Below are 25,153 nucleotides of genomic sequence, written 5' to 3'. Positions count from 1 at the left end.
GTCCTCCCTCCAGTGGCCGTCTTCCGTCCTCAGCCAGAGTCCGGGTTATTCTGTCGGGAGGGGCCCTTCATGTCACTCAGATGTTGACATCCTGGACGGGACGTTGGGGTGCTGAGGGCCTGTGGGCCGTGGGAGGGGGCCAAGCAGATGCGGGGCACGAGCTCGGGTGCCCGGAGGGCTCGCGACGACCCCAGGAGCTGTGCTGCAGGGCCTCCGTTGCAGGGACATGAGCGGAGGTCCATTCTGACCGCCTGGTAACTGGGGCTTTGCTGATATCCAGGCAGGCATTAAAGTCGCTCCTGTGCACAAGAGGCCGGCGCCGGACAGGAAGGAGAACGCAGCGAAGAAGGCGGCAGCTGCCCCGCCCCGGAGCGAGGGCCTGGCCCCGGAGCCGGCCTCGGAGAGCAGCACGCCGTCGTGGGCCAGCGACCACAATTACAATGCGGTCAAGCCCGAGAGGACCGCTGCCCCCCGGCCGCCACTGTTGTGTAAATGTACGTATCACCAGGGTGCTCGGGACCCTTCCCGCCTCCGCGGGCGGCCGTCAGCGCCCGGGGCTTGGCCCGAGTGCAGGCCGCCTCCAGAGCCTGCGTGCCTGTCCTTGGCCCGGTGGGCTTCCTGGCACGTGTTCCCCAAACCTGTGCAGCCTCCCTGCTTCTCCCTGGCGCTCGCATATCTAACCGCCGTCTTTACCCTCAGGCTGGGTGAGTATCCGTAGGGCCTCTGCAGCGCCTGCCCCTGCCGCTTGGCCCGGCAGCGTCCATTGTCCACGGCCACCCCCCGCCCTCGCGGTCCCCGCTTCCCATGTGTTGCGGGAACTCTTACTGCACGAGACTGTCATGGCTGGTGTGCAGCTGGAGTGTGATTCTCAGGACTTCAGTTATTTTTGACCAACCAGACATTTTTTCATGCCCGCTTCACACACTACACACCACATGCACACACGGGCCAGTCCCGAGGGCCGCGTCCTGCTGCGTCCTGTTCTGTGAAGGTAAGTGGGCACGACCTTGTCTGCTCTGAGCAGCTCCCAGGCCAAAGGGAGGCCCCGAGTCCCAACTCCACTCTGGGCCCCATGAGGCCGCCTGCCCAGATGGCACGGAGACCGTGCAACCTGAGTCTCTTGTGTTTGTTCGTGTTGCTCAGCTTCGTTCTCCAAAATTAAATTTTGGAAGTTGAAATTGATCATAGGGCTCATTCCATTATTAAGATTATCTTATGCAGCTTTTATTTACACTTTTTTGTACGCTTGTGGCTCTTTTAAAAGTGCCAAACGGTTAGCCAGCCCCAAGTTGCAGGGTGGTGGCGGTGGGCCGCCGCCTCCATTGCGCCAGCCCTTCAGCTGCTCACCTGGTCGATGCTGCTGTGCCGCGGCCGGAATGCGTTGAACCAGATCCTTACTTTGAGAACGAGATGGCCCAAGACGTAGGAAATGGAGTCACAGGTGGGCTCCAGAGCAAGAGCATGTGTGTATCTAACCACTTTCTGGATTTTAGGAGTCGTTAAACACAGAATTAAGCCATTGCTATGTTGAATGAGTCTCGACACACCTTAGGTTGTCCGAGCTGAGACGTTCATGCTAACACCCTGTCTCAAACGCCCATCAAACGCTAGCCCCCCGCACCCTGGCGGTGCTCTCTGCTCGCAGAGGTTAGGAGCAGCCCTCAAGCTCGGGGAGCCGCCGCTGGGCATCCTCCGCAGGACGCACCAAGGGGGCCCAGGCATGTGACAGTAGGAGGAGGAGGGGCAGCCCGCAGACCCCCCGGGTGCCCGTGTCTGCCGTCAGCTTCCGTCTCTGTCGACCAGAACGGGGCACTGCCCTGGGACCCTGCCCTGGGACCGGGGAGGGCCCTGCGGGGGGCGGGGTTGGGGCTCTTGCCAGTTGGGCGGGGGCAGGGAGGAGGCGGCAGCTTGGCTCACAGGCCCGCTCGTCTCCTCTGCCACCGCTGCCGCTCCTGAAGCTGGCGAGCCTCGGGGATGGGGGCAGACGGATGGCTGGCTACCCTGCTCAGCACACGGACACCTCAAGGTCGCAAGGATGGATGGCCACCTTTCTAGCACGTGCAAAGGACCTGTCTTTGAGCTCGTTGCTTTGATCACTTTTGTGACCCCGGAAATGTCGTCTTCCCCAAAGATGGTCGGGAGAGTAAAGGGTCACTGTCCCCTCCGCCTGGCGAGGAGCACTGGGCCGCTGCCTCTTCCCCAGACAGAGCATCACCTCGCCGTCGCCGGGCCCTTCCCGAGTCCCCGGCCACGCCTCACAGACCCGGACTGTGCTCAGGGGGAGCGATGCCACCCCTGGCCCCGGTCGGGGCTTGGGCAGCCAGGCTGCTGCCCCGGGGCGGCTCTGGGCCTCCCTCCCCCGGGCAGTGGAGCCGGCCTGGGTCGTGGGTGCAGGGCGGCTCTTCTGAGGGCATCGAGGGTGAGACCTTGCTCTGCAGGGCTCGTGAGCAGCGGAGCCTCCTGTGTCCTCGGGGCGCGGGGCAGACACGCACTTGTTCTCGGAGGTTTATCAGGATTTCTGAACAGCTGCCCGTCCCCTTCTCCCCTATCACGTTTCTTTGTGTTTCCACAGCCTGCCTTCTCTTCCTCCTCCTGCCTCTGCACTCCCACTGTGGGCTCCCCTCTCATTGCTTTCCAGGGCATGAGCAGGGCTGACGGCGTCTGTTCCACCGTGTCCCTGGGTTGGTGGCAGTTGGAGGTGGGCTGCTGCTGAGTCGCAGGCACAATTCTAGTATCGTGGGCTCCACGAATGGCTCTGAGGCGACTTAAAACACAGGGTCAGGGCAGATCGGAACTGGAAGATGGGATTTCTACGGCTTCATCTCGCTTTGAGAACCAGAATGGAACCCCTGAGGGAGCCTGCACGCCCAGCTCTGGCGCTGCCCCACGCGCCACGCGTCACAAGAGGAAGTGGCTTCCTCTGGGGAGAGATACATGGGGTCCTGAAGCCAGGCCTCAGTCGAAATCCCATGCTTGGGACGGTCTCGTTTTATCGGTTGCACAAGCCATTTTTAACTGTCTCTTCCAGAATTGTCTGTGGCCAAAAAACGTGGGTGGGGCAAGCAGACCTGTGCGTCCGAGCCAGTTTGGGGGACACCGCCCCGAGCAGTTACGGGGTTTACCGTGACAGGGTTTCCCAGTTCCCGCCGAGCTAGGATTCTCTTGGCTGTCCTTGGCAGCCCCACACTTGTCACAAGGGTTGGCCACCAACTGTCCAGAAAAGCAGGGCGAGAGGTGTCACACGCACCTATGCTCTGACGTTTTCAGAGATCTCGAGCTCCCCCGCCCCCTGCCAGAGGGGTGGAGTCTAGAAGCGTCTAGCAGGATCGACCCTGCTCCCTCACCTGCTCTTCCTCAGCCATCACGTGGCCTTTGGGGGTCTGCATCTACCTAGCGCTGCTCACAGACGGGTGCCGCAGCCAAGTCCTTGGGTGGCCTTGAGTCCAGGGTCCCTCTGGAGACGGTGCAGTTCCCGTGCAGGACACGCGTTTCAGTGCATTTGAAGTTAGGATGCTCTTGGCTGTGCGTGGGCACGTCCCCGTGCACATAGCTGCAGGCTTAGCTGCTGAAAGTTAAGGAAGCAAACCCAGAAGATGGAGGAGAAGCTTTTCCACCTGCGTTTATGTCAGGGAAGGTCGGGGTGACGCCCGTTGCTACGCACCCGGAGGCCTTCAGCAAGACGCACAAAGGTAACCGCTGCTTGGCCTGCGGGCCCAGCCACCGGCCCTCTGCTGAAGGTCACCCTTTGGGACGAGGGGCCTGGGGGGCACGAGTCTGAACACAGGCCTGGTCCTGTCGGGTTGCTTCAGATAACCTTACCCCAGTGGGGAGAGGGCCGGGCACTGCCCATTGCAGGTCTGGGAAGGGGGCGAGGTCCCTGGGCACGGCCTCAGCGCTCGTGTTGAAAGATGTGACCCGTCCAGCACGACTCGGGTGTGGGTGTGGCTTGCAGGAGGCTCTGTGTGAGACGACTGACACGGGAAGGGCCCTTTGCCTCCAAGCCACGCTTGGACGTGGGCGAGTGTCTCGTGGGCAGCTGTAAGCACCTCCCCGTGGAAGGTGGCCGTCACTCGGACCCTGGACGTGCGTGGGAACAAGTCCGCCCAGAAACGCTCACTGCGGCCCCGAAGCACCACAGCCTGGCTGTGGCCCCAGAGAAAGACCAGCACGCGGGCCTTGGGCCCCCTGGAGGGGTTCGGGGCGTGGGAGCCAGTTGGCACGAGGGGCGTCCAGACAGGCAGAGGCACGAGCGCAGTGGCTCGCTCTTGCTGCCGGGTTTTTCACACTCTGGAAAATCGTGTCAGGAAGCGGAGTTGAAACGGGGAAGCTCCTTGTACATGTGTCACACTGAGCTGGCAATAGGGCTGATGTCCCCATGGAGCCCACCTCCCCGGCTGCCCCTCTGTCCTCTGAGCCTGGCACTCACTTCCTGTGGCAGTGGTGCTAGCCGCCTTGCTCTTTGCGCTGAGCGGATTCAGGCCCCAGTGGGGTGGGTGGGTGTGGGGTCGGGGGCCCCGGGAGGGAGCCCCTGGGGGCCGCCTCCCTGCCCCAGCAGCTGGGGCTCTGCCTGGCTCCTTGTCCCGCCAGAAGCTGGCTTTGGTTTCTCTGGCGTTCACAGCCAGCCGTTGGTGAGCAGCGGGCCCCCCCCCCCCATGTCAGGGACCGAGAGCCTCACATCTTCTGGGGGCGGAGGGTCAGCTGGCTCCTCGTGGGGCGGGACAGAGGGGACAGAGCAGCTGTGGTCGCTGGGGCTTCTCAGCAGCCCTGTGAGGAGCTGTCGAGGCCTGGGCGGCACGGCGCTTGCAGCTCCCGTCCTGCCGGGACTCCCTGGGCCGCTGGGGGCCAGAGCAGTGCGGCCGCCCTGTCCTTGGCGGAGGCTCGCCACTGCCACCCAGTGGCCAGCGGGGCCGCAGCGCCTCGGCCGGCCTTGCAGTTGACGCGTCCCTGGTTTCGTGCCTAGTGGGAGATGAGCCAATTAGAGTTGCTGGCCCCTGCCAGGCTCCCCACGGCCCCCCAGGTCCCCATGCAAACACACGGCCCCCCAGCAGATGCTGGCTGCTCCCCAAGACGGCACCTGGCCTGCAGCCCAGGCCACTCTTCCTCCCCGCAGGCAGGTCCGCCCAGCCCAGGCTGGGCACGCGCTCCCGTGGGCCGTCTGGGTCCAGCACGTGGGCAGGCGTCCCCTGGAGCCACTGGCGGGGGTGGGGAGGGCTGCTTTCCTCAAACAGGCTCTTGGTGGCTCCTTAGGTGCTCCGAGCCCCTCTGCGGCTTTGCACGCACCACTGCAGTACAGTTTGGGGTGCAGGGCTTGCGAATTTGCTTTTAGCCCACTCGGAGATCTTGTTTCTCTCGCGATCAGACACTGGTGCTGCACTGTAGTCGCTTGTTCCAGCAGCAGCCGACCCCCAGGCGGCCGACGGTGGGACCGCGTCTGGCCGTGGTGTACACGGTCCCCTTCAGAGTGGGAGAGGGATGCGGCCAGCGGGGGGAGTCCACCTGCTCCAGCTCTTCCCAGTACCTTCTCTGCAGACCTAGCTGTTGGCATATTTACTCTCGGAGAGACAGGGAAGGGATGATGAAAGTTGACTTTTCAAAGCCAGAAGCAACTAATTTTGTAAGAGTCGCTTCGTAGTTAAGGAAAGCCATCTTCTGCTCCAAGATAGGTTACATCACTCACTGGTCCGACCATTGGCTCGTGGGTCCCACTCATCACGTGTCCTGGGCACGTCCTAAAAATAACCTCCTGGCTTGGGTTTCCCTGGACGTTGGATGAGTGGAAACGCTGATCCTGGGGGCGGGGGGTTCTGGTGAACGTGGGTTGTCACCTGGCGAGACTTGTTAGAGGCCCCTCACCGCGTGTCCTGCGTTTACAGTCAGCCCCTCACTGGGCGTTCTGGAAGCACCGTGGTCCAGCCCTCTTGCTTTATTTACTTTTTTTTTTTTTAATTTTTATTATTTTTTTTGGTCTTTTTAGCTATTTCTTGGGCCGATCCCGTGGCATATGGAGGTTCCCAGGCTAGGGGTTGAATCGGAGATGTAGCCACCGGCCTACGCCAGAGCCACAGCAACTCGGGATCCGAGCCGCTTCTGCAACCTACACCACAGCTCACGGCAATGCCGGATCATTAACCCACTGAGCAAGGGCAGGGACCGAACCTGCCACCTCATGGTTCCTAGCTGGATTCGTTAACCACTGCGCCACAACAGGAACTCCCCTCTTGCTTTATTTAAAAGTGTGCTGTTGGAATCCCCGGCAAGTCGGCGAAGGGCAGCAGCCAAGCCGCTCTGGGGCCTCGGCGTTAGTCCTACAGGCTTGTTCCTTCCTGCCCGCCCGCCCTGCATCCACCCCGAGGTCTGGCAGCTCCGCAGTTGATGCTGAGGGGTCCTTTGCCAGGCCTGTGCCCAGTGCTGAGGGTCACTGCTGCCCAGGTGACTGCCCTCGACCTGGTGAGACGGCACATGGAGGAGTGCGGGTTTTATTCCTGGTTCCAGGTGTGCCCCTCTCCTGCTTTGACGTGGGCAGAGAGCCCACCAGTGCTTTCGACTCAGCTTCCAAAGCAGTGAAGCCTTTGGAGCTGTGACCCGACAGCGGTCGTCGGGCAGCAGTGGGTCACTTGAGAGCAGGTGGTCTCTAGAAAGCCCGGCCAGCACAAGCCCCGGGGCCTGCTCCACGAGCACACGGTCCGGTGGTGGAGACTGGATGTGGGGCTGAGGGGCCTTTGTGAGATGAAACCAAGTCAGGACTATTTACTGATAACGACATGTTTCTAACACTAAGTTTGGGGTGATGCAATGCTGTTTGCAAACTTTCTAAAATGAGTTACACTGTAAAGTGGAAAAAACCTGAGGTCCCTGGGCTCTTAATTCAGAGCTGAACCAGCCTCACTGGCTGCTGGAGAAAGGAGGTCCCTGGGGTGGCCCCTGGTTAAGATGGTGGGATTGCTGGAGCCTCTGTCGAATCTTCCCTTTGGGGTGCTGGGGGTTTCAGGGCTCTCTGCACCGTTGGCAGTCTGGGGAAGCAGGTGGCTGTGTGACAGGACCTGCCCTCGTGGTGTCCCCATGGTGTTCTGCCTCTTCACTGGGCCCGCCCCTGTGCCCCGGTTTGCCCCTCTGGGTGGATTCCTGCCGTCATGTGCGCCGTGCCAGGGCAGAGCTGTCTACCAGCAGGTCCCAGCTCTGCTTGGCCGCGGGTCCCTGGGGCTGAGGGCTGCGGCGTGATCTTCCCTGCAGACTCTGGTAAGACCAGCTCTGACGCCCTGCTGCGGGGTGGAGCGCGGCCAGCCCCTCAGCACAGAGTGCTGGCTGGCGGCGTAGAAAGATTCCTGTGCAAGTTGAGCGGTTTGTGATGCTTTTGTTTTCGCTGTGGTCGCCCTCCTTGCCTGGATTACAAGCGCGCCCTCCGAGCCTTGCTGGCCGCCAGGTGCAGCTGGAGGGCGCAACAGGGCCGGTGGCAGCCGCCCGCGGTGCTCCTGCCCCCCAGCTCGAGGTGTCAGAATAGTCGCTCTCGCCTCGTGCAGGTCCTTCCGACATCCGAGGGCCCCTCGGGGACTGTGCCCTCAGAGAACGCCCCTGTGTGATCCGCCCTGAAAATATTTTCTACGCTCAGGTTTACCAAAAACCACACTTGAATTCTCCTTGAAAATGGTCGAAATGTGCCTTTTCTTGATGTGAATGTGCCCTTCGGGTCAAGCCTTGGGTAACAGGACCTTTTTCTAATTTTCTAATGACTCTTCTCTTTTCCACTGGAGCTGTCTCCTTTCTCCGGTACAGCGTGGTGACCCAGTCCCACACCCGTGTGCACGGTGACCACAACGTCTTTTCTTTGTTTTTTTTGCCATCTCTTGGGCCGCTCCCGTGGCACATGGAGGGTCCCAGGCGAGGGGTCGAATCGGAGCTGTAGCCACTGGCCTACACCACAGCCACAGCAACGCGGGATCCGAGCCGCATCTGAGACCTAGACCACAGCTCATGGCAGCGCTGGATCCGTAACCCACTGAGCAAGGGCAGGGATTGAACCCGCAACCTCACGGTTCCTAGTCGGATTCGTTACCCACTGCGCCACGGCGGGAACGCCCCCAGAACTTCTTGGTAGAAGTAAAAGTTGTAGTTACTCAGGTAGCATTTCTTCTGGCACAGAGCGTGGTCGCCGCCGTAAACGCCGCGTTGCCCTCTGAGACCCCTTTTCTGGGCGGACCGCGTCCAAGCCCTCTTCGGACTCTGTCTCGCGCCGTGACGCCTGGTTGGCGCTGCCAGTTCGGGGGGAGGAGCGGTGTGGGGTCCCCGCGGCCGCCTCACTAAGCAGCCTCGTCTCTTTTGCAGCCGGGAAGGAGGACAGACGCGTGGAGAAGGTGGTGGCAGCGGCAGCGCCCAAGAAAGGGGCTCCTCCGGGCTCCTCTGGGGGCGGCAAACAGCCCGCGCCCCGAAACCTCCTTCCCAAGAAGTCTCCTCCTTTTGCGAACGCGGCAACGGCCAGGCCAGCCATCCGGAAGTCACCCTCGGGCTTCAAGGGCACCGTCCCCAAGAGGCCGTGGCTCTCGGCCGCCCCCTCGGGCGCTGGCCCAGCGGCCAAGCAGGCCGGCCTGGCACCGGGTGCGGCCTCATCCGCTCCCAAAAAGTTCCCGGGACCGGCAGCCTCGGCGGCCGCCGTCAAAAAACCACTGCCCGCCTCCGCTCCCCTGGCCTCGCCCGCCCTCGGACGCCTGGTCCCCTCCAGTCCCGCCTCGTCCCAGCCAAACTCGCAGATTCGGCAGAACATCCGGCGCTCCCTGAAGGAGATCTTGTGGAGAAGGTGGGCTGCTGCCCCCTCGCCCGCGCTGCGCCACCGTCACGCGTGCCAGGCGTCGTGGGCGGGCGCGGTGCTGACGCGGGCCGTGCTGTCGCTCCAGGGCCGCCGACAGCGACGACCTGGTCATGACGGAGAGCGAGGTCGGCCGGGTCGCGCTGCGCATCGAGAAGGAGATGTTCGGCCTCTTCCGCGTCACGGACAGTCGCTACAAGAGCAAGTACCGCAGCCTCATGTTCAACCTCAAGGACCCCAAGAACCAGGTGTGTGTCCCGCCCGCTGGGGCCCCGTCGGCCGAGCGTGCCGCCCCCGCCCCCCGCGGGGCGGGTCTTCTGCCTCTCCCCGACCCCCCTGCCGGCCGACGGCCTCTTCTCTTGGGGGTGGTCTTCGGAGCAGAGTCGGGGGGGCCCTCGCCAGCGTCTGCGGGCGGGCCGGGCTCTGGGGCCCGTGAACACGGGGCGTCTGTCTGCAGGGGCTCTTCCACCGTGTTCTGCGGGAGGACATCTCTCTGGCAAAACTCGTGAGGATGAAGCCGGAGGAGCTCGTGTCCAAGGAGCTGTCCGTGTGGAAAGAGAGGCCGGCGAAGGCCGTGAGTGCCGCCGGGCCGGGCGCGGGCCTTCGGGGCGCGGGGCTGACGGCCGGGCGCGTCCTCCTGGGGAGGCGGCTCAGCACGTCTGTCCGTCTGTCTCGTCGCAGGTGATGGAGCCCAGAGCGAAGCTGCACAGTGAGAGCAAGAAGCCTGCCGCTAAGCAGGAAACCGCTCCCGACCTGGGAGACTCTCCACCGGTGTCGGACTCGGACGTAAGCAAGCGTCGGGGACCCCGGCGGGGCTGCGTCCGCGGCGGGCCTCGCCCTCAGCCCGCAGGCGCGCCCGTGTCGCTGCTCGGCTCCTGCAGTTCAGGGGCCTTTCTGTGCTCAGGGTCGTCAGCGACGCGAGGTGTTTCTTCCCGCGGCCGTTAGCGGGGCGCCGGGCGGGAGGACGTGAGCGGGTCTGTTGCCGTTGCAGGAGCAGCAGGAGGCGGTGCGGGCGGCCCCCGAGCGGAGCGCGGCGCCCCTCGACGTCTTCAGCAGCATGCTGACGGACACCACCAGCCAGCACCGGGCCCACCTCTTCGACCTGAACTGTAAAATCTGCACAGGTCAGCCTCCCGCGGGCAGAAGCTCGGGAGCCCCTCTCAGTGACAGTGGATCTGGACCAAGTGTAGACACTTCAGAGGCGAGACTGGTTTTCTCAAGGTCACCAAGTTCGCCTCCCCCTTCTTAGTGTCTTTCTCTGTCGAAGGCAGGTGTCTTCTCGTGGGCAGACGTGCCCTCGAACGCGTCGTGTTCCTCACGCAGGCCTTCCTCCCGTTGCGCAGGTCAGGTCCCATCCTCAGAAGACGAACCAGCTCCCAAGAAGCAGAAGGTGTCAGCTTCCGCCCGGAAGGAGGACTCCAAGCCCGTGTTGGGCAGCCCTGCCCCGGAGCCAGGCCTCAGCTCCGCGGACGACCTGGTGCCAGACGCTCTGCCCAAACACGCCTCAGAGCCAGACCTGGGAGGCGCCGCGCAGGCACACCTGGAGGGCACGCATCCCCCGGTGCCTGCAGGGGACACCCCCCCCGCGCCCGCCACCCTGGAGGACCCCCCGGGCCCAGCCCCCGGTGGGGGCAGCGTGCTCACCACCGTCACCGTGTCCGGCCGGGACCCCAGGACCGCCCCAGGGGCGGCAAGCACCGTCACGGCTCCCGCGGCAGCCCAGCCGCCAGAGCCCCGGCCAGACCCCCCGAAGCCCGTGGCGACCTCCGTGACGGTGCCCAAGTCCATTCTGGCCAAGCCGTCCACGCCCCCCGAGCCCAGATACCTCCTGTCCATCCCTCCGTCTCCGAGCACCAGGTGAGGCCTCCACGCGGCCGGACGAGCCGCCTCGCGTCCTTTTCTTGGGTGACGGGAAGGGGCAGCACGAGCGGGTCCGGGGCCCGGCCCCGAGGGCTGCCAGGGAAGACGGCTTCCCTCAGTTCCGTGTCTCAGGAAGGCGTTTGAAAGCCTCCGTTCTAGGAAGGCTGACGAGCACCTTGGAAACAGATCTTGAAAACTGCAGTTTGTGTCCGTAACCGTCCGGCTGAGTTTCCTCGACCTGGATTGTGCGTCTGTCATTGTGACGAAAGCAGCCCGTTTGCAAAGTCAGCTGTGGCACTTGCAGGGCGTCCCTCAGCTTTCGTACACGTGTCAAGTCTTCCTGCTCGGGAGCGACTGACCTGCCGTCCGGGGCTTTGTCTTCCAGTGTCCCGGAGTCGCGGTCGCCTCCCGATGGAGACACCTCCCTCTTCTTGTCTCGGCTCGGCACCATCTGGAAAGGGTTCATTAACATGCAGAGCGTCGCGAAATTCGTCACGAAAGCGTATCCCGTCTCTGGGTGTTTTGACCACCTCAGTGAGGTTAGAACCGAGCGCGCGCGCCCACGCGTGCCTGCACCTGTCTTCCCGGGCGCTCTGACCCTGCGCTGGCGTCGGGGGTGTGGCGGCCCTGCCGAGGGCCAGGACGCACACGCAAGGGGAAGGGAGCTGCCGTCCCGAGTCGGCAGGCCCGGCAGCGGGGACGGTGGCAGAAAACTGAGAAATCGGGCCTTGCACCTCTTTTGGAAAAAGCTGAAGCTCGTGTACCCCGTCGTGTGAGCGGGTCCTGCCCGGCTGGGTCACAGCCTGGGCGTGCATGGGCCCGGCCAGAGGTGTGGCGGGGCCCGCCCAACGTAACAGCTCTGGTTTCTCGAGATGAGTGAGAACAGCGCTGGCAGTTAGGACCTCCGTCGTGTGTGTCCCTCAGAGGGACACAGCCGCGTCCTGCCCCCGTGATCCTCTTTAGCGGAAGGGGGGCTGGTGACGCCCGGGCCCAGATGTTGCTTGGCTGGCAGCGTGTCGCCGATGCTGGCCGTTTTCCCGGCGGTGCTGGGGGGGTCTCTGTGGCGACCTGTGGGTGGTCTGGCGGCGTGACCCCAGCGTCTGGGCTCCCCACTGACTCCGCGTCTGTTCTGCCCAGGACCTGCCCGACACGATCCACGTCGGCGGGAGGATCGCCCCCAGGACGGTCTGGGATTACGTGGGCAAGCTCAAGTCTTCCGTGTCCAAGGTACCCGCTCGGCCCAGCCGGCGCGGCTGCTTTCCCTGCGAGCCTCCCGCTGGCGGTGCTGTAGCCAGGAGAGGCCTGGCTGGCTGGCCGGCTGGCTGGCCGACTGCGTGAGGGGGTTCGGGTGCCCGGCCCCGCGTTAGGCAGTGAGCCGAGGTGGGGCCTCGGGCCTGGGCTCTGCCGGCCTGAGGGTCCTGAGAGCCGAGGCCCAGGCGCCGCGTGGGTGCAGGGCCGGCTGCGGGAGGGGCTGCCGTGTGCGGGTTCTCTCGGGGACGGGGGCTCTGTGGGGTGGGCTGTTTTGAGGCCCCGGGGCTAGAAGCCGCGTCGTGGCTGTTGGGCCGGGGCCGGCGCTCTCCCCGCCTTGCGTCCCTCGGACGGCGCAGGGCCGCTCGGGCTGCGCTTCGGGCTCAGGGCCCAGGGGCGGGCGGCGCGCTCGCACGGCCGCACCAACAGCCGCACCAACGGCGCCCGTCCCGTGTCTGCCCAGGAGCTGTGTCTGATCCGCTTCCAGCCCGCCACGGAGGAGGAGGAGGTGGCCTACATCTCCCTCTACTCCTACTTCAGCAGCCGCGGCCGCTTCGGGGTCGTGGCCAACAACAGCAGGCACGTCAAGGACCTGTACCTGATCCCCCTGAGCGCCCGGGACCCCGTGCCCTCCAAGCTCCTCCCCTTCGAGGGGCCAGGTAAGCACCAGCCTTCGGAGCCCACGTGCCCCCGCCCACGGACCCCAGGTCCTGCGCCTTGTCACCAGTGGGCCTGCCGCCTCGGCCACAGGCCGTGACGCCAGCCGCACGCGGGCCCTGTGGGGCTTGGCTTCCGGCATGTGGGCGGCTGGCCCCAGAGGCAGCCTCCCCCAGGCCCGAGTCGCCTCAGGGAAGTCTCAGGAGGCGGGAGCGCCCCGCAGCGCCCACCCCCAGGCCACGCCTGCCCCAGGTGAGCACCCGCTGCCACTGAGAGCACGGGGGACGTGGGGGGAGCGCTGGGCAGAGGCCCGTCCTCCTCGGGGACTCCTGGCGGGTCCCTCTCCGGCCTGCTGCTCGCGTGGCCGCCTTCAGCCGGCCTCTTCCCGGGCGCTCGTCCCTCGGCGGGGGCTGCTTCAAAGGACGGCTTACACGTTAGCACAGGCTTGTCGGGGACCGAGGGTGACGCCGGGGGGCCAGCTCCTCTTAACCCCCAAGAAGGTGACGTGACGTAGGTTTTGCAGAAAGGTGCCTGAGCGGACCTGTCCTTGGCCTTGACGCCCCGGGAACTGACCCCCTAGAAGGGGCCGAGCTGACGCACGTCGGCGCTCCCGGGCGCTGCCTGTGCCCAGCCTCCTGTCCTGCCCGCAGCGCCTTCTCACCCTGGGCCGTACCCACTCTGGTCCTGCCCAGAGTCCCACTTGGTTCCCGGGGTTGCAGGGTCCAGGGCTCACTGGCGGACACACGAGATTCTCATCACACCGAATACACGGAAGCCCAGCTTTTTGGGGTGTCTCCCACTCAGTCCTGAGGTGGTGCCACATGACGGGCGGCGGGGGGCACGTGGGGCAGGGTTCCTGGCGGGCGGCTCGTGCAGCACAAGCCAGCTCCCTGGACGCTGTGTTCCCGATGCGACCGTGACAGTGGGGAAGCCGCCTTCGTGACGACGACGAGCCTCCGGTCAGTCCCGGGCGGAAGCCTGCGTGGGGCCCAGCGTGAGCATAGGGTCCCGTGACCCCACACCGAGAGCTTTGGGGGGATGGGAGCATGAAGTGCCGCTTCGTCCCCGCCTGAGCCCTCACCCCACCCTCGCCCGACCCCATCCCGGGCGCAGCCGGTCAGACCTGCCAGGCATGGGGCTGAGGGCAGCAGGGTGATGAGGCAGGGACGGCGGGGTCCGGGCAGAGGCCCCCCATTGCAGTGTGGCGGGGCTGCCAGGGTGACACGGGGACAAGGAGGGCTGGGCTGGGCTGGGAGGGCGCACTCGCCTCATCTGTGAGTGAAGGGCACTGACACCCCCCCCGCCCCCGCCCCGACACACGCGGTCGGTCCCCAGCCGAGTGGGCCCGGCCCGGCCACCCGCTTTCCTGCGGCTGACACTTGCTGACGGGCAGCACAAAGCCGCGGAGTCCGGCCAGGATCAAGGGCAGGTGTGTCTCATGCAAATAAGATAGTGAGGCCTTGGGAGACGTCCGCCCACAGGGAGTTTCACCGTTAGTTTTAAAGGCAGTTTCTCCAGGGCTTCTAAGCCTACCTCGCCTGTCTGAGGCAGTGTGAGTGTGTTTTAACTTTCCAGCTCCTCTCTCTGACGTTCATACCTACCTGTGTTCCGTACACTCGCGTGTCAGCCATGTACCTTGACCCCGGCGGCTTACCTGCCTGAGCCGCACTCCCCAGCGCAGGGGTCTGTGTGTCCCGGGCTCGTGGTGCCTGGGTGTGTGCTGTGTGCGTGCCTGAGCGTTAGGAAGGTGGGCCGGGGGTGGGCCAGCCCTTGGCAGCAGCCATCGGGTTGAGCACGTGCTGGAGCGTCCTCAGCCCCACGCCAGCCCCGCAGGAGGGAGCAGCTGAGGTCGGTGCCCAGTAAGTGTCGCTCACGCCAGGGTCCGTGCTGGCCCCACCTCTGTTCCAAGGCCTGGTGGGCACAGGACTCCCCCCAAGGGGGTGTGAGGAGCAGTTCTGGGGCAGAGGAGGGACGCCTTTGGGCCCGGGTCCCTCGCCTCCTGCACACAGGAGCCCAGCAGGTTTCGACAGTTCACGCTTGAGAAGCAGGTAGGGATGCGAGGGATTTAGGGAAGCCTGTGAGGCCTGCCCGTGGGCCACGGTGAGCACGCGGGGGGCCTGGTGTCCCCGCAGAGCCCTCGGCACACACCTGGGTCCCTGGGCAGCGTTAGAGCCTATCCAGAGCCTGTTCCACCTCGGGGACACCTTTGCCCTGGCCTTTTTTTTTTTTGCTTTTTAGGGCCACACTTGAGGCATAGGGAGGTTTTTGGGCTAGGGGTCTAATCAGAGCTGTAGCTGCTGGCCTTATGCCACAGTCGCATCTGTGCCTCACACCACAGTTCATGGCATCACCCAATCCTTCACCCACTGAGCAAGGCCAGGGATCGAACCCGCAACCTGATGGTTCCTAGTCGGATTCTCTTCCGCTGCGCCACGGCAGGAACCCCGGTCCTGGCATGTCTTCATGGCTTGTCCCCTGAAATGCCAGGGTGTTGTCACTTCAGAGGACCTCTGACCGGCCTTTCCACTTGGGGTGGCAGCTCAGCACTCCTGACACTGACAGTCTGCTCACTGGGGACGCAGCGTCTCAGCTGCTCTGTGCATCTCAGGGCCTTCGTCAGGGGACCAGTCAGGTGGGACGCCGGGGCCAGGCCAGGGCAGCTGTGCCCCTCGTGGGTCAGGAGGGCTCTGCCCTCCGCCTGGAACGCCCGAGGGACCTCGGGGGCCTGGTGGGCCACAAGCCACCCAGGAAAGGGGAGGACCCTGCCGCCCTCGGGGTCGCGGTGGAAGGGTGGCTGGACCTGCAGTGTCGTCTTCTGTACACGCTTCCCACCGCTTCCTAAGCTAGCTGAGCGGGTGGGTGACTTGCAGTGTCGTCGGGGAAGCGGGTCCTCGGTTTTGGTGTGCGTGTGCGAGGGTGCGCGTGCACGTCAGAGCCCTGCTCAGACGCTGGAACCGAGTCACACGGTGTGGGATGGAATGTGCTGCTCCTTTGAAATCAATAAAGACATTTCGTGGAAACTGGTCATGGTTTGTTTGAATCTGAACCATTTGGTAGATCTTGGTACCTGTCCCAGGTGCGCAGTGACACAGGACCCCGTCGCCACCTTGCTTGTCAAAAGTCCCGGGCGCCCGGACGAAGACGGACCTCGCAGCCGTGGTTCTGCACAGGCCTGGGGCGCGGCCCTGGAGCGGGCGAGGCGTGAGCGTGAGTGCGCTGGGGCGGGCCCCCCTGTCCTGCCACGGCCGAGTCACGGTCGCTGCTGCTGTTCACGCAGCACAGCCTCCGTCCCTGCAGCTCTGGGGCCTCGGTTGGGTCAAGTCAAATGACCAGTATTGGAGTGTGCCGGGGAGTTGTAGGGGAACAATTACACACCGTTTGGATGGTTTGGGGGTAAGGAGTCGGCCTTCGGCTGGTCTCTTGATGCAAACGAAGCCTCTCCCTGCAGTCTGTCACTGGAGGCTGCTTCTGCCACCCCTCCTCGGCAGCCCTGGCACCTTTTCAGACGCCCCTTGTCCCCGGGCTTGCCGGCTCCTTTCCCATGTGGGGGGCTGGTTCTCACCAGAGGCTGGAGCTGACCCTGCGTCTGTGGGGACTCGGGGGCCTCCATGCGGCTCACGGGGCTTGTTCGTCCACTCGGGACCTGCTGGATACGTCTGCTCTCGCCCTTTGGAGGGGCGGCCGGGCGGGGTGCCAGCGCCCTGTGCTCGGTCCGACCAGCACCGTGTGTGGAGATGGAGGCTGGCACGTGGAGCTGCAGCTGGTCTGCGTCCCACCCGCCTGGTTTGCATCCACTTTATGAGCTAGAAGCCTCGCACCAGCCCTCCGGGGAGGTGGGTAAGCTGCATCCCGCTCCCGACAGCTCGGCAAGGAGGCGCCCCCTGTGCCCTCGGCTGGAGCCTCCACCTCCACCCCCGCCCACAGCTGACACCACTGCTGCTGTGCCCTCTCTGCGGGGGGCCCACTGGCAGCAGCGAGCCTGCCACCGCCCCGGCGGGTGCCTTTTCTCCTCCTGGTCCAGGGCCCTGCAGAGGGATGGAGTCCCGGCTGGACCCCCATCTCCAGCACGGTGGCTGCTCGGGCCCGGGGCCCGTCACGGGTGTGGTTTCTTTCGTGAGTGGACGTTCTTCCCGAGGTGCTGGTGACACAGCACGTTTTCACGCAGTCCTCACTCGAACCTGTGAGCCAGGCAGGGCGGCTCCAGAATAGGGCCGTGTGTCTGGAGGCAGCCCAGTTCAAGTGTGGGCTTCACCCTTGGGGAGATTGCTGGGGAAACAGAAGGCTGGCGCTCCTCAGACCCTGGAGCGCGAGAGCTCGGCGCACTGGCATCCCAGCTGCTCGCCCAGTCCCCGTGACCTTCCCTGCGACCACGACGAGGGCAGGTCTTAGAAGTGCTGCCAAGTCCGAGATGCACCGTTTCCATCTCAGGCAGTTAGCAGTTGTGGTCGGAACGGCCCCCCAACAAAGACCAGAGACCCCCGCCCCCCTGGATTTCACACAGCAACTTAGCGTCCACACAGCTCACGTCACCTGCAGCGTGATAAGTGCCCCCAGCCCTGATGTTGGCACTTAGAAGGTTAGCTCTGGGAGGGGGCCCAGCCCCTCCGTGTGGATGACAAGCCCGGCCCCGCCCCCGCCCCAGGCCCTGCCCCTGCCGCTCTGCCCGGCTTCTCCAGGGAGAGCCAGGCTTGCGGAGCTGTCCCCTGGAGCTTTGGGTCTGCAAGCTCAGGGTCGACGCCAGCCGACACTGGGGCCACTGGGGCCACACGGGCCAATGTCGTGGTTGACCATCCCCCAAACTGGGTTTTCGAGAGCTCTAAAGCTCTCGGGGTTAAAGTTACCTTAATCTAGTTGATCAGAAAGTGAGTTTGATGGACGCCCTTCCCCTCTGAGCAGAAGCGTGGGTGTGAGGCTCCAGTGGAGCCTGCTGGCCTCCCAGCCCCCGCTCCTGCTCTGTCCGGCCCTTCCTTCCCTGGCTCCTGGCACCACCTGGGGGGCGGAGAGGCCTCCTGGAAATCATTCCTCTGTCCCTCGGTCCCGCAGCCGCAGCCTGTGGAACGAGCCCTTTGGACACTGCCGGGGGCACGGGCGGTCCCTTGTCGGTCGGCGATGCTGGGCCATCCCTGCTCCCTGGGGGCAGCTGGGGTGTCCACGGCCCTCAGGCTCAGCACCCATCTCTTGGAATTTAGGAAAGTGACACGTTTCAGAACTATGTAATGACCAGGAACAGCTACTGCAAGTGAAGTGTGGGCAACTTAAAATTGCGAGTCGGAAGAACAGGACGGACCCTTCTAGGGGCCGGGGAAGCTGGGACCGGCAGTCTTCATGCACAGGGCTGGCTTACCCGCGCCTTGGATTTGTTCCGTCGGATGCTTTTGAATTTGTCTCTTTGTCTTTTCTGGGGCCGCTCCCGCGGCATACGGAGGTGCCCAGGCTAGGGGTTGAATCGGAGCTGTAGCCGCCGGCCTACGCCAGAGCCACAGCCAGGCGAGGGCCGAGCCACATCTGCGACCTGTATCACGCAGCTCACGGCAACGCCGGATCCTTAACCCGCTGAGCGAGGCCAAGGATTGAACCTGCAACCTCATGGTTCCTCGTCGGTTTCGCTAACCACTGAGCCACGACAGGAGCTCCCAGTTTGATGCATTTTAAGTATCTTCTGCTGTTGAGATGAAACCTTGGACCTGTGTTTATCGTGTCTCCCTAGACGCCCGAGTCGTGCCTTGGGCTTCTCTGTCCTGTTGGCCTTCTGGACTGGGTGTGGGTGTGGGGGCAGGGGATCGTTTCTGAAACGGTCGCAGCTCTGATAGAATGTGCTGCAGGTAGAGGGGTGGGAGTGAGCCCTTCTTCTTGAGAAACAATTGTTCTTAAGCGCCACGCTCTGCTCGGAGATTCGCAGCGTGTTCCCTGCGGTCTCACCTGTGCCGCCCCTGTTCTGGGCGGTTTGCAGAGACCTGGGCGTTGGGGGCTCTTGATAAGTTCGCGACCATTGAGCTTCTTTCTGAACCCAAAAGAGTGTTCCGCCGTTTCCCCCGGTTCTGTCGTTCCGCCGCGGTGCCTGTGAGGTTGAGGAGTGTATGCAGGGTGGTGGATCGTGCCCGACTCTCCGGTGGTTGTGGTTGTGGAGCTGATCCCCAGTCGAACCTTTAGTGTCAGTGGGAACGGCGCGTGTGCGGCAGCTCACACGGTGACGTTGGCAGGAGCGCGTTAGCTTTCTGATCCGTGGCAAGAGGCAAGGAGGAGAACCCAGCTTTTCCGCAAGGTTTTGTTTAGAAGACATCCTGCCACCTACAGGCCTGGCGCCCATGTGTGCGGGGCCGCGGGACGGCCTTCGCCCCTCCTCGGCCATGCCGCTGTCGCCGTCGTCGTCGTTGTGGGGTGGTCGCATTGCGCGGTGGCGGCGGTGGTTGCCCGCGGGTGGGCCTCCTCCTGAGCTGGGCCTTTGGCGGCTGGTGTGCGGCGTCGGGCCGGCCGGGCGGGCGAGCAGAGCAGAGTCCGAGCCTTCTGCTCTCGGCTCTTCCCACGCTCGGTTTTGTTTTGCCCCAGAAGTTCCTCCTTGTCCGAGGACGGCAGCCGCCACCGCTGCCCTGAGAACGTTTGCCTCCGAAGGACGGAGGCCGCAGTTCCCGCCTAAAGGTGGCACACGTGTCTTGTTTTTCAGGTCTCGAGTCTCCGCGGCCGAACATAATCCTCGGGTTAGTGATCTGCCAGAAAGTAAAGCGTCCGTCCGGCGCCGGCGAGCTGGACAAGCCGGAGGAGAAGCGGGCCCGGCCGCCGACGCAGGACGAGCTGGACGGCGCCCCCTACGCCAAGGCGCCCGGCGCCCTGCTCCCCGAGAAGAAAGCCCCCAAGTATCCGCTCAGCTCGGGGGACCTGGCCGCCAGCTCCACACCCCCGGGCTCCCCCCCACCCCCGCCCCCTCCCCCGGAAGCCCCCGCGGCGCCCGCCTCGGCCTCCGTGTTAAAAATACTGTCAGCCCTCAAGCCAGGTGCCGCCAGCGCCGTGTCGCCTGCGTCGTCGGCCGTGGCGGCGGCCGCGGCCCCTGCCGCTCCCTCTGCTTCCAAGACGGCGTCGCCCCTGGAGCACATCCTGCAGACGCTCTTCGGGAAGAAGAAGTCCTTCGACCCCCCGACCAAGGAGGCTGTGGAGGCCGCGCCCGCCTGCCTCGACCCGCACGCCAGGGCCGACAGCGGGCTGCCGGCCGCGCCTCTGCTGGACCCGATCGTCCAGCAGTTCGGGCAGTTCTCCAAAGACAGGGCTCTGGAGGAGGAGGAAGATGACCGGCCGTACGACCCCGAGGAGGAGTACGGCCCCGAGAGAGCCCTCGACGCGCCGCTCCTCGAGCGGGGCAGGCGCCAGGACGCGGAGGCGGCCCCCGAGGCGGCCGAGCGTGAGGAGGTGGCCTACGACCCGGAGGATGAGACCATCTTGGAAGAGGCCAAGGTGACCATCGACGACCTGCCCAACCGGATGTGCGCAGATGCCCAGGCCGGGCCCGGCGCCCCCACCCCGTCCCTGGCCGAGCAGCAGCAGATGATCGAAGAGCTCAGCCGCCAGATCGAGGAGCAGAAGCGCCAGGTGGAGGAGCAGGAGGAGGCGCTCCGGCTGCAGCGGGCCGCCGTCGGGGCCTCCATGGCCCACTTCTCCGTGTCGGACGCACTCATGTCGCCGCCGCCCAAGGCCGAGCTGTTCCCGCAGGAGCCACAGGCTGGGGGCAGGGCGGCCGTGCTCCCCGCCAGCAGCCAGGGGCCCGGCCCGAGCGCCGACCTGCGGCCCAGCCGGGATCCCCGGCAGGCCCGGCGCCTGGCCGCGGAGAGCAGTGAGAGCGAGGCCGCCCCAAAGCCTCCGGCCAACGGCACACGCGGCGCCCCGCCAGCCAGAGAGGTTCCCGGCGGGGCCGTGGCAGGCCCCGGGCCTGTGCCAGCCCTGGAGGAACCTGACTCGGCCCCTCCACCCTGGGCTCCGGACGAGGAGGCTGCGCTGCCGGCCAAGCAGGACGGGCCCCTGGGCGAGCGCTCCCAGAGCCCGGGGCAGCAGCCAGGGGAGAGCGCACAGCCCATGGCCCCCGGGGATGGCGTGCCCAGGCCCGCCCGGAAGGTGCTGCTGCCCACGCCCCCCGGAGCCTCCTTCCAGCCTCACTTCCCTTCGCAGAACGAGGGCCAGAACTTCAACCCTCCGGGAGGAAGGGATGCCTTCTCAGGCCCTCTCTACGCATCTCAGGAAAAAGCACTCAGCTGCTCCCAGTACGAGGATCCGAGACCTGCTCAGTTTGCTGGACGGGGCGACCCCCCGACGGCTGAAGCCGAGGGAGACAGAGAGCCCCAGCCCAGGCCTGGCGAGGGGCCCGGCCTGTTCCCCCCAGCCACTCAGAAAGGAGGGCCCCCGCCCCAGTTCCCCGGCCAGCGGGAGCCCGCACCGCCGCGCACTTTCGGAATGTCCGGCCTTCACGGCCCCAATTTCCCGGGACCGCGGGGACCCGTCCCTCCGTGCTCCGAAGAGAACGTCGTTTCTAACAACGAGGGGCCCAGGGGGGGGCCCCCGCCTGGCAGGTTCGGGCCCCAGAAGGGGCCCATCCCTTCCCTGTTCTCAGGGCCACACGGGCCACCTCCCTATGGGGACGGCAGGGGCCCCTCCCCCTCTCACCTCGGTGGGCCCAGGGGAGGGGCCCCACCCCCCTTTGAAGACCGCACAGACCCCCACGGGGAGAAGAGGGAGTTCCAGGACGGCGCCTACAGCGAGGCCGTGGGCCCGCCCGCCCCGTTCGAAGGGCCAGAGCAAGGCCAGTTCCTGGGGGGCCGGGGCGGGGGCGCCCCGTTCCAGTTTGGAGGCCAGCGGAGGCCTCTGCTGTCTCAGTTTAAAGGACCCCGGGGCGGCCCTCCCCCCTCGCAGTTCGGGGGTCAGCGAGGACCGCCCCCTGGCCACTTCGGGGGCCCCAGGGGGCCGCACCCTGGGCAGTTCGAAGGCCCCAGGGGCCAGGCCCCCAACTTCATGCCGGGGCCCCGCGGGATTCAGCCTCAGCCGTTCGAGGAGCAGAGGGTCCACTCGCCGCCCAGGTTTGCCAGTCAGAGGGCGCCGGCCCCGCTGCAGTTCGCGGGCCCCAGGGGCTCAGCCCCGTTCCCCGAGCAGGGTGAGGCCGCGCCCCCGCGCTTCCAGTTCCAGGGCCAGGCCGCCCCCGGCTCGAAGCCCGCGCCCCGGCCCCTGCTGGAGCTGCCCAGCCACCCGCCGCAGCACCGGAAGGACCGCTGGGACGATGCCGGCCCGGCCCCGGCCCTGCCGGCCGCGCCTGGCCCGGGCCCCGAAGCCGACTTCCGCGAGGCCAAAGGCCACGAGTACCGAAACCAGGCTTTCGAGGGGCGGCCGAGGGAGCGGTTTGAGGCCGGGCCCAAGGAGAAGCCCCCCGACGAGCCCGAGGCCCCCCTGCCCGACGGCCGGCCGGGCCGCGCCCTCGATGACCGGCGCCGCGAGCGGGAGCGTGGGAAGCCCTGGGAGCGGGAGCGCGGCCGCACCTGGAGCCGCGAGCGGGACTGGGACCGGGGCCGCGAGTGGGACCGACACCGCGACAAGGACGCTGGCCGTGAGTGGGACCGCGGCCGCGAGCGGAACACGGGCAGGGACAAGGGGCGCGAGTGGGACCGGGGCCGCGAGCGGAGCCGCAACCGGGACCGGGACCGCAGGCGTGACCGCGAGAGGTCCCGCAGCAGGGACCGCGACCGCGACAAGGCCCGCGAGCGGGAGCGAGGCAGGGACCGCAGGGACCGCAGCCGGAGCCAGGAGCGGCCCCGGGACACCAAGGCCGAGGCCCCGCGGGCCCCCGACCCCGCCGCCCAGGCCTAGGGCGCCCGCACAGAGCAGGACCCTCTGGATTCAGAAGTGACTGTAATTTTGTGCGTAATGGTTTCTTCCACTGTCTCACACCTTTCCAGTTGTGACGCTTTAAAACTAACAAACAGAAACTAAGAACTCTCAATGTTTCCATTGAAAGTGACTGAAATGGGAAATATCCAGGAAAGCATATTGCTTTTTCAGATCATAAAGTTATCTTTTTCTAATAACTCGACTCTTGTAAATTTTAAGGGAATCTCAGTGGACCTCAGAGCCATACCTGCCCGACATCTCATCTGTGCTGCTGTTTTCACAGGTCCGGGGGGGTGGGCGGGCGGGCGGGGTGCTGCGTGCTTCTGGGGGGGCGCCGGGAAGCAGCCCACACGCGTTCTCCTCTCTTGTAAAGGCATTGGAATTACACACTTCAGCCGGGAGACAAAACGCTTTTCTTGGTTTTGCTCAGTTTTTAGGTATCGCCTTACACATTTCTTTTCAAATACATGATTTAAAGCAACATCTAAATAGAAATGGTTGAATTTTAAATAACAGTTTGTTTTAAAAGGTTTCAGTTTTACCAGCCTAAACAAAACGAGAAAATAACCAATTAAGTGAACTTTGGGGGGGGGAGGGCTTCGATATGAATAATCAGGACCGTGGGGGGGGGGGCGCTCTGGCGTCTGAACAGTTCTTTCTCGATCCCAGGAGGAGGCCGCTAGCGCCAAAGCGTTAGATTCGTCAGGTGATAAATTTCAACGTTTGTCATTGAAATGGAACAATATTTGTATAAAGCCCGAGATGAAAATAGTGTATTAGCTTCAGAGCTGCAGACTCGGAAGTTTTTCACTGTGAAACACAGTATACTGCTTCTCGTCATGTATTTTCCAAGTACTTCTCAAGTGTGAAATAGAGAAAACCGTGCTAATTTATTTGACTGTACAATACACTTTGATAATTTTTTATATTTTCATAAACTTCCTTTTGCAGATGCAAAATTATTAGAGGATTTCGTTGGTTCTTTGGGGTCTCGTCGCTACAGAGTTTTCGCTTTGTAGCACAGACGTTTTAAGTTGTGAGAACCCAGCGATTTGGGGTGATCGGTGTTAGAGACCCAGCAGGAGGTTAAATTACACGAACGTGGAGTCAAGTTCCAATAGCTAACGTGACATGAAGGGTTTTTTTACCTGTAAAGCAAATTTTTCTAATTTAAATACAACAAGTGTAAAAATCAGGTGTGTTTCTTTAGGTTTACTGGATAGAAGTTTCTGTAAATTGTATTTTATACTGCAAAGGATTCTATCACTGTACATTAAACGTGGAACTTATAGCTTTGTTACTTGACGTAGAATAAACACCTGCAGCAAGTTGCCTGCCTCTCTCGTGCCATCGCTTTTCCCTGGCGGGAAGCTGGGGCCAGACGGCTGGCTGCCTTATTCCTGCCGGTCGGGTCGGAGTGCTGTGGGCTGGACTTGCCTGTGGCCCACAGATGCGGCCCCAAGCTCAGGGGGGAGCCCAGCTCCTGACTGGCTGGCGGCCGCCTGCCGGAGGCCCCCTCTTCAGGGGGCTGTTCCAGCGCGGGTCCCACACCCTCCCCTCCCTCGGCAGGTGTTTCTTGTGCGGCCTACTTCTGACCTTGAGTGGGTGACCCACGCCTTGGTCTCAGCAGGCAGCAAACCCGAGGCCGCCAAGGGAAGGACGAGAGGCTCCTGGCTGGGGGATGACCGCGACGGGGGCCGCAGGGCAGGCAGTCGACCAGCCCCCGCAGGGTCAGCCCCCGCAGGGTCCAGCCGCTGCCTCGGGCTCAGGGAGCGCGGGGCTGCCCAGCAGGCTGATTGGCGCATGCTGGGCCGGCCGGAGGCGGTGGCCCAGGCCCTGTGCCTGGTGGCAGCGGAGCCCACGGGCAGATGCGGGGCTTTCAGGTCGAGGGGAGCGGCTCGTCGCAACCCTGCTCAGGCTCTACGTGCCTTGCCTGGAACGTGCCTGTGCGTGGCGGACCCGAATCTGGTGACCCCGGTGGCAGCGTTTAGCTTCTCACCCAGCTGGCGCACTGTCACCTGCGCTGTGAGCCGGGGCAGGACAGGCCCAGGCCCCGGACCTGGCCGTCCCGGTCGCTGGCTGCAGCAAGTTGGGGTCCCCCAGGAGACCCCGAAAGATGACGCAGGGAAGCCCAGAAAGGCTGCTGGGAGCCGTGGTCCTGCCAGAAGAGACCGGACTTCCGCGGGACGAGCCGTGCTGGGCGGGGCGGGGGCGGGGCGGGGCGGGGCCGTGCTGGGCGGGGCCGGCCGGGCCGGGGCGGGGCCGTGCTGGGCGGGGTGGGGCGGGGCCGGCTCCAGACCCGAGAGCCCTTCTGACCGGCAGCCTGCTGCCGGACCCCGCCCCCCCCCCCCACCCCCGCCGCCGCAGCAGCACGCTGCGGGGAACATGTCCGTTTGCTAAATCCTCAGTCCTTCGAGAACAGCTGCAATGTTTGATCCTCCCTGAAGCTCCACAAAACCCTCCCGCGGGGTCGCCACTCCGCCACCACCCCTGGCTCTCCAGGACCAGCCCCCACGGCTGGAACCCATGACCCTGTTTGGCCAAAGTCACCCACGCCCAACCCTGGGCGCCCTGCTGCACTGGGCTCTCCAGGAGCCTGACGGTGAGGGGTCCTGCTCCAGGACGTGCTCTCCTCTCCAGAGATTTCGGGGGCTCGTTCGGGAAAGGAGAGGCCGCCAGGCCCACCCACACCTCCGCCCCCGCCGGAAACTGCTGGCAACGGCCTGGACATTGCAT

The 25,153-nt window shown here is 64.6% G+C and overlaps 1 protein-coding gene across 5 annotated transcripts in view; it reads left to right on the top strand.

Annotated features, from left to right (window-relative positions):
• The window catches only part of DIDO1 (death inducer-obliterator 1), a 48,173-nt gene extending 24,424 nt beyond the window's left edge, over window positions 1-23,749 (top strand). For 3 of the 5 annotated variants that reach the window (XM_085003336.1, XM_021078224.2, XM_085003335.1), the window contains exons 7-17: window positions 281-494; window positions 8,320-8,788; window positions 8,886-9,045; window positions 9,255-9,371; window positions 9,479-9,583; window positions 9,789-9,921; window positions 10,141-10,654; window positions 11,043-11,196; window positions 11,795-11,884; window positions 12,369-12,564; window positions 19,224-23,749. In XM_085003336.1, coding sequence (XP_084859462.1) covers window positions 281-494; window positions 8,320-8,788; window positions 8,886-9,045; window positions 9,255-9,371; window positions 9,479-9,583; window positions 9,789-9,921; window positions 10,141-10,654; window positions 11,043-11,196; window positions 11,795-11,884; window positions 12,369-12,564; window positions 19,224-22,396 — 5,325 coding nt within the window. In that variant the 3' untranslated portion in view covers window positions 22,397-23,749. Of the gene's footprint in view, window positions 1-280; window positions 495-8,319; window positions 8,789-8,885; window positions 9,046-9,254; window positions 9,372-9,478; window positions 9,584-9,788; window positions 9,922-10,140; window positions 10,655-11,042; window positions 11,197-11,794; window positions 11,885-12,368; window positions 15,583-19,223 lie in introns of those variants that run through there. The other 2 variants (XM_085003337.1, XM_085003338.1) reach the window with 2 other exon arrangements.
• The last annotated feature ends 1,404 nt before the right edge of the window (window positions 23,750-25,153 follow it).

Source organism: Sus scrofa, chromosome 17 (genome assembly GCF_054392235.1).
Source record: "Sus scrofa isolate SSC_HxYL_T2T_F1_AM1 chromosome 17, Sscrofa_HxYL_maternal_Yorkshire_Landrace_v2.0, whole genome shotgun sequence".
Lineage (NCBI taxonomy): Eukaryota > Metazoa > Chordata > Mammalia > Artiodactyla > Suidae > Sus > Sus scrofa.
This window is presented reverse-complemented; position numbering and strand designations above follow the sequence as displayed.